Source organism: Gossypium arboreum, chromosome 3 (genome assembly GCF_025698485.1).
Source record: "Gossypium arboreum isolate Shixiya-1 chromosome 3, ASM2569848v2, whole genome shotgun sequence".
In the NCBI taxonomy this organism is placed as follows: Eukaryota; Viridiplantae; Streptophyta; class Magnoliopsida; order Malvales; family Malvaceae; genus Gossypium; species Gossypium arboreum.
This window is the reverse complement of record NC_069072.1, coordinates 42,080,624-42,088,168: the sequence shown is the minus strand read 5'-3', so window position 1 is coordinate 42,088,168 and position 7,545 is coordinate 42,080,624. Positions and strand designations below refer to the sequence as shown.

The following is a 7,545-nucleotide window of genomic DNA, read 5'->3' as shown; positions in this document are numbered from 1 at the left end:
TACTTCTTTAATAATTTTAATAACTTTTAATTTTTAAAATGATTTTAAAAAATTTTGAATATAAAAAATAATTAATTGCTAAGGTCACGTTAGCAAAGTTAATAAAAGTTAATTATTAAATCCATTTTGGGGATTTGACAAACAATATAAATTTAAGAGTTAAAAAATAAAAAATTAAATAAAAATTAAAATAAATTTTTATAAAGTTAGAAAATAAAATTAATTTCATAACCTTTTTTAAAGGTTAGTTGGCGGGTAGGGCATTAGTTTTTGTTTCGTTATAAAAGGTGGTCTTCACTGTGTTATTATTATTATTATTTTTAATTTTGATTGTAAGATAAAATTAATGAGAAACGAAATTCTGAATATGAATTGTAGGACAAATACAGAATATATATATAAGTTAATGTTACATTTTTTAATGATGTTAAATTTTGGTTAAATTATTTGATATTTCACATTTCAAGTTTAAATGCTTTTATGTTATGTATCATTTTTAATTTAAATAATTTGAAGTAGACTTAATTTTAATTTAATTAAGATGTAATTTTATAAGGAAGTTTTTCAAGTTGATTTATTCATGATTGATCCCTTGTTATGGCCCTGCAAGGTTAGGTCATAACACCCTCCTTATAATTAGGTCTACGTTTTTATTGATTTGGTTGCAAGGAATTCTTGGATTTTTTACTTCGAAGCTTTTCAAGTCATGCTCTCTCCCCTACCTAATCTCTCATCTCATCAGTTACTTTTTAAGCATCATGGTGACTCTATCTGCTTGCCTCCACATTCCAGTGGCGATTTGGTGCTAATAATTGGTTTGGTTGATTGGTTATCGTTTGCCTATGAAGGGTCCAAGATATAAAAGATTTTAAGGGCACTTTCATCCACTAATAGGAAGCATTATTGACTTTGTGGGCAATTCTATCTTGTAGGAAGCATTATTGACTTTGAAAGGACTATCATAGGTTAAGGTCTTAGTGAGAAATCATGAATTCTATATTAGTTGTGCATTAGAGTTGTTCTAGGAATGTAAGTGTTTACAATTATATCTTTTATGAACAAAACTATGAGATTCAATGGATAAAAATAGACAATATTTTATGTTTAATATCAGCATTAACGTTGTGCAACTAAAAATAATACACCCTTGTTACAGTGAAAGAAAACATGCAAACTTTATTCAAATTTCTATCCAATCAAGTTTAAATAAATTTAGTCAAATTTTTATGGTTCAAAATTCTAGTAAGGTGAGACTGATTGAGAACCCTGCTTCCCACTACTCCATTATAAGAAAAATGAAAACCAAATATGCATTTCCCAGATGTTTGCTTCATCCATGGCCTTGCTCCAAATGGCTAGAATACAGTTCATGACTTGACTATTATATTATATGCTGTTTGGCTTGACTGTCAGACATATTATTCCACTGGAATATAATTTATTACTATTATTATCTAAACAAATGAAGCATAGAATAGATTTGCATCTCATATCTTGGGAGGATCAGGTTCAATGTTAAATATAAAAGAGGACAAGACAGGAAAAGGATAAGACACTCACCCCCATTGTTTATTAGGACATCTTTCCATGATTTCTTGTCCCCTGCCCTCCTGTACTATTCTATTCCTCTTAAACATATTACAGATTTCTATGGACCTAAAGGAATCAATCTTCTGATAAATTCCAGTGTTTAATTTGGTCTTGGTAAGGAATAGCAATTTTAATTCTCCATCTTTGTTCCCTTCCTAACTTTTTCCTTTTTTCGATGCATATTCGGACGTTATATCCTTAATAAATAAATGCATAAATTGCATCTATGAGCTGAACAAATTACTTCTCATAGCCATCTGTAAATTACAGGAGATCATCTAATACTACTAGATAAAAGCATAAAACTCCTATATCACAAAAAGCTTCCCATAATCAATCTATACATTCTAATCCACCTTACCCCCTGATTAGGACACCAATACATTCCCAAAATCAAAGGACTTCCATTTCCCTCTATACATCTATTGGTTAAACAAGTGAGAAAACGAAATTCCGTCTCACCATACGAGCACAGAAGGAAGATGGTGACAGCAAATGTTTATACTTAACCTTCAACAGAGTGGTTCGCATTCCCTTGGCTACCTTCATGAATGCTTGGCATATATATAGTAAGTAGTGAAGCTATAATGAATTGCCTGGCATAGAGTGATAGACACTTAAGGATCAAAGTTCTACTTTCCTATTACTGGATGGTCGTGGCCCTGCAAAAGCATTAGATCAATTTCAATCAGATCCGAGGACATTTGGCCTACGAGATAGGACATTAATAGAACGGGAGTAATACCATTTACATCTAGGCTATCAGAAGGAGCACTGGTTCCATAGTTCATTTGAACAACATTGTGGAGCTCATCCTCCCATGCATTCGAGTGCTAGAACCAAATATAGAAAGTTAAATTTGTAAAACTCACAAACTCATGATGTTAAGCAGATAAATTTTTTCACATTGGCAACCCTTCAAAAAGATGTTAAAAGACCTACAAAAAATGAAGGAAAACCTGATTGGGCTCCTTCAATCCTCCAGTCATCGATGTCAACTGAGAACTAAGAGCTCTATGAATAACATCAGAACTATTCCCTATAACAGGAAGAGGAGCTTGAACAAGTCCAGGTTGAGACGGATGCAATGGAGGATAACCCATAGATAAATCCGGAGAAAATCCCAGAGTCGAAGAAGGGCCAGCTCGCGATTGAATAATCTGTAATCAATGAAGACAGATGAGATGCAGCACATGTAGACATGAGGGATTGTTAAACTTATGCCTCATCAACTTACATCTTTTGCAAGAAGCGCTTCTATACTAAAATCCAGCCTCGGGTTAACTGTCGCAAGTTTCATTGACAGAAACTGCAAAAAGGAAGAAAATGAAATAACACTCATTAGAAATTCTAAAGGGTACATGCAAAATGAGTGAAATTTATAGTATGAAAATTTCATAGATGACTATAGATATTCAAACTGTGAATCCATCCATCAATTATCGGATGCAAGGTGGTCATGATTATACTACCAAATAAGCCCTGAAGTTGTAACAATATTTATATCAATCTATAACAAAATTACTTTCTTTTTCATTTGCATATTGATAAAATTGTTTTAATAAACTGAAGTGTCTACAATTCCATCATTACCAATTACACTAGATTACTAGGGGACAAAAATGGAAGTCGTAAATTCTTCTCCAATACCTCAACCTGCCGCTGAAGTGACTGCACATAGTTAATGATTTCATCTAGCATCACTGCCTTGCCTGTGACCTGCAAGAACCAATTAACTCTTACAATATAAACTACAATATCTGTTGTGAATATTGCTGAGGAGTTGATTTGATTCTACTCCCTACGCTATAGGGTCCAAGATATCACACCTTGCTGCAACCAGGTACAAGGTCCTGAAGAAACTTCATCCTTTCACTGATCTTTTCTCTTCTTACCTGAGGTATTAGCCAATGAACTCTAAACTAAACAAGAAGGACGATCTAAATATTGCTAATTTTCAAAGAGTATTCCATACAAAATTTACCCTTTCTGCAAGACTATGGCTGTTTGTTGCCTGGCCCCTTCGGGCTCTCACATGGATGTATTCTTCTTTTGGTGGACGAGAAGCTGGAGACCCTTGCTTCCCTGTAGTCTTATTGATCATCATAGATTGCTTCTGTTGATTTTCAGGACTATCCTTTGCAGTCTTAGTAGATGTTTGGCCTCCCTTAGCTCGATCAATCTCGGCATCCTGCCCATAAACTTGGCAATCAAGACTTTGACTATAAACAAAAATTTACAATGGATCAAGGAAACAATTTGATAACATTTTTACCTGTATACTCTTTTTTCTTTTCTTCGAGCTAAGACCCTTAGCTGAAGGTTCACCACCTGTACCATCCAACGTAGACAGTTCATCTTGGCCCCCATCACGACTGCTAATCTCAGCCTCATCGGATTCATTACCAGAACCACCAGTTCCTTGTTTTACTTCTTCGTTAGGCTGCATAAGACTTTCACTTTTCCTTTCATTCTCAAGCGGGCTTGTTTTAGCCCTATTTTCAACTCGCAAACCAGCATCCCTAGTAGCTTCAGTGGCATCCAACTTACTTTTCTGAGATTCCATAACAGATACGGATTTCATCCCATTGACTGCAAAAATATCATCAGGTCCTTGCATCAACCCCACACCCCTTGCATACAGACCCATAGGCTCAGGAACACCAAAAGAGTTCACCATATCACAAAAATTCCCCCCATTAAAGCTAGAGAACCTGGCAGCACGCTCAATGAAAGCTGAATCAGCTGGCAACTGAGATAGAGTCTGTGCTAGAATCCCAGTTGTATTTGGTAAAAAAATACCGCCTTTCAACATCGCACTTGCGGCATTCCAACCCATATCAAATGGTCTATCAATACTAGTTCTCAAAGAGTTAGGAAGACCTTTTCCAATTTCCATTGCATTTGAAGAGCTTGCACCGTTTTGTACACTAATGTCACAAAATCCCATGTTTTGTGAATTAGATGGGTGCTCCCAAAGACTAGAACCAAATGAGTCTACCAATGAAGCGGAGGCACAAGAAGAACCAATAGCCAATGGATTAGTGGTAGGAACTAAACTCATACCAGCACTGGTGAGATTGGCACCACCAAACTGCCAATCTGTTGACAAAACAGGTGCCTGGTAGTTTATGTTGTTATGCTCATCCCTCTTTCCAAGCTCATATTTATCCTTCTCACCTATATCCATCTCTCTTTCAACAAGAGTAGTAGAGGAAAACTCAGCCTATGCCTTTCTCCACAAGTATGTTTTAACACCTAGCCAACAACAGTTCCAAGTTAGGCTGATAAAAAGAAACTAAACCTTAAGAATTGACCATTGCCTAAATAGACCATAAAAGAGACAGGTAGAAAACAAATCACATGGGAAAGTGATTTAATCGTTTGACAATATATTGAGTCCACATTAACTTTAACAACAAGCTTCAAGCTAAGTCCACAAGGAGACTGAAAACTACAATATAAACAAGTTATAATCCTAAAAGGCTGAAATTCACCCACCCCAAAAGAAAGCCATAGAAACTGCTCAGAACAATTATCAAGGAAAACCCCACTTCATTTAATGAATCCCCCAACACCAGAAGTGAAATTATGTAGCAAAGATCCCCACTAGGTGGAACAGACAATTTCCAAAGCAACAACTGGAAACTGGAATTTGGGAGTACCTAAATTTTGCACAAAAAAAAAAAAGGCTTTCTTCAAGACCAAAAAAAAAGACAGAACATAACAGGGAAAAAAGGAAGTTCAAAGAAGAGCTGTAGGAAAGATATTAAAAGTCTACTAGAAGCAATCAATTGAACCAGAAAAAAAAAAAGAACAATGATTTCAGTACTATAAATAAAGTCACTCATTCAAAACCCTAGTCAAGAGTTGTAGCAGAGAAAACCCAGAAAGAGAGAGGTAGAGGGAACTCATATAAAAGTGGGGAGAGAAAGATACCCATTTCCAGATTCTGTGCTTACTTTTTTGTACTCTCTCTGCTCTCTCATTCAAGGCCCTTTTTTTTAAACACTCCGAGGCACACAAAGATTAGTTTTTTTTTTTTTAATGATTTTGAGCTGTTCTTTTTGCTCAGCAACAGAGCAACTCTGCTACAAAACAGTCAAAAAAGAAGCAGTGAAGAAAAAGTAATAAAGGAGAGACTTTTATTACTTCAGAGTTTAGATTTAGAGTGAGAACAAAAAAGAGAATGGGTATTCGTCTGCTTTGAAGAAGAGAGAAGAGGAAAGGCAAAGGTCCTGCATTTATAACCCACGCTTGCATAAAAAAGAGAGCTCTTTGATCATTAACCACCGCCACTGGCTTCCTTCAAACCCAAAGCTTTAATTTACTTAGTAAAATTTTAGTTATAATTATACCCATTTGAGCAACCAACTGACACTGCCAACTCTCATTAGAAGATTTTCTTTTCTCCTATTGTTATTATACTTTAGATTATAAAAATATTTTGGGAGGAGAGCTTCAATATCTTTAATGGAGTTTTGTTTGAACAAATCTCAAATTTAGATACCCAGATTGGGGGGTCCTGCAATGCAATGGACATAATAATTATTGAAAATTTCATTTTCATTAACATCTTTCGCTATTTTGATAACTTCACTATCTTATCCATCTTTCCGCTGTGTTTTTCTTTGTAAAATGGAGAAGACAAATGCTAGTTAATAGATTACATAATTTGGCAATTGACATAGTGAAATTTGATGAATCACGTATTTAATGGTCGTGGAAAAGGTGGTCTCAATCGACGAAATCGACATGACAATGAAGGCAAACGGGTCCAAGTACAAGGACGTTGTTCTTATTGTAGCAACTGGCAACTGTGTGAAAACGATAAATATACATAGGGTAAGTGCAATATCAGAAATATAGGTAAGTGGATGTGTTAGTTGCAATGGAGGCCAAGCCTTCTTGCCAATTTGATGATATTTTAAATCAAAATATGGCATTAGGAATGGTTAATAAACAATGATCAACATTTACGACAATATTTTATAAAAATGTGTGTGGGCAAATATTTTACTACCTTATATTATAGTTAGATGGACTACCCCTTTATCTCTTTCTCTCATGTCATTATTAGTTGGCATTGGGACTTACAATTCTCACAGACCTAAGCTTTAGAATAATGGAATCTCTTTCATTCACTTTTAATTTATAAGTTAAAAAAGAAAGAAAGAAAGAAAGAAAACTAAACTTTGCTCAACCCTAAGCACTATTAATTAATTTACCCATGTAATGTTAGATAATGATTTGTATTGATTGGGTTGCTTTTACTAGGTATGTTGGAGAAGAAAGCAACAAGGTAAAGTTTCTACATACATACATACATCTAATTTCCCTCCAATTAAATATTATATAAAAATTCCTCCAAATTTTAGGAAAATACAATAACATTATCAGTACAAAAGTTAATTTTTCCAAGTTTGTGCTATAATTCGAGGTTAAAATTGTTTTGGGCCTATCAATTTGAGAAATTAACTGATTATTTTATGTTTTTTAAAGCAAAAAAAAGAAAAAAAAAATTGTCACAAAGAAAACAGATAAAAAGAAACTAAAAAAATCCTAATACCACTCAAAGGGCATCAGATTCCATGGTAAATAATTTCTCCAATTAGATAATAAGAGAGGCCAAGAACCTGGCAAATGGGTTGTTGCCACCTGTAATTTTGTTGGAAGGGAAGCCTATTGATTGGTGTCCTATAATTAAATATATTTCAATATAATAAAGCAGCAAAGAGTTGGGTCATGGTTGGCAATGTATCTCCTTTTGGGAAAAGGCAAAACCAGCAAAGCAAATCACGTTTCAAACTTGCCATTATGCCAATCTATATATAATTATATATACATATTATGTATATATATGGTACTTGCATATTGTTAAGAATTATATCCATATCTATCGTACGAATCTTGAAATATTATAACTCATGCATCTGTTAGTAGAAAACTAGGTTG

At 34.4% G+C, this 7,545-nt stretch overlaps 1 protein-coding gene across 8 annotated transcripts; it reads right to left on the bottom strand.

Annotated features, from left to right (window-relative positions):
- Positions 1–1,780: 1,780 nt before the first annotated feature.
- LOC108483932 (transcription factor bHLH49-like) lies at positions 1,781–6,290 on the bottom strand. Of its 8 annotated transcripts, none has more exons than XM_053025678.1 (10): positions 5,530–6,290; positions 5,092–5,255; positions 3,866–4,848; positions 3,566–3,781; positions 3,420–3,485; positions 3,241–3,309; positions 2,828–2,899; positions 2,550–2,750; positions 2,336–2,423; positions 1,781–2,252 (listed from the first exon to the last, which is right to left on the bottom strand). In XM_053025678.1, exons 3-10 carry the CDS (start codon positions 4,778–4,780, stop codon positions 2,215–2,217), a joined length of 1,665 nt encoding a protein of 554 aa, XP_052881638.1. In that variant the 5' UTR covers positions 4,781–4,848; positions 5,092–5,255; positions 5,530–6,290; the 3' UTR covers positions 1,781–2,214. The 8 variants fall into 8 exon arrangements, with proteins under 8 accessions (XP_052881638.1, XP_052881640.1, XP_052881639.1 ...); XM_053025680.1 differs by having other exon boundaries at positions 3,575–3,781; XM_053025679.1 differs by having other exon boundaries at positions 5,423–5,531.
- Positions 6,291–7,545: the final 1,255 nt, after the last annotated feature.

Coding starts and splice junctions, on each gene's coding strand:
- LOC108483932 (XM_053025678.1), bottom strand. CDS start 4,780: ATGGATATAGGTGAGAAGGATAAATATGAGCTTGGAAAGAGGGATGAG. Junction 2,900..3,240: donor CACTTCAGCGGCAGGTTGAG/GTATTGGAGAAG, acceptor TCCTTTTTGCAG/TTTCTGTCAATGAAACTTGC. Junction 2,253..2,335: donor TGATAGCCTAGATGTAAATG/GTATTACTCCCG, acceptor ATGCTTTTGCAG/GGCCACGACCATCCAGTAAT.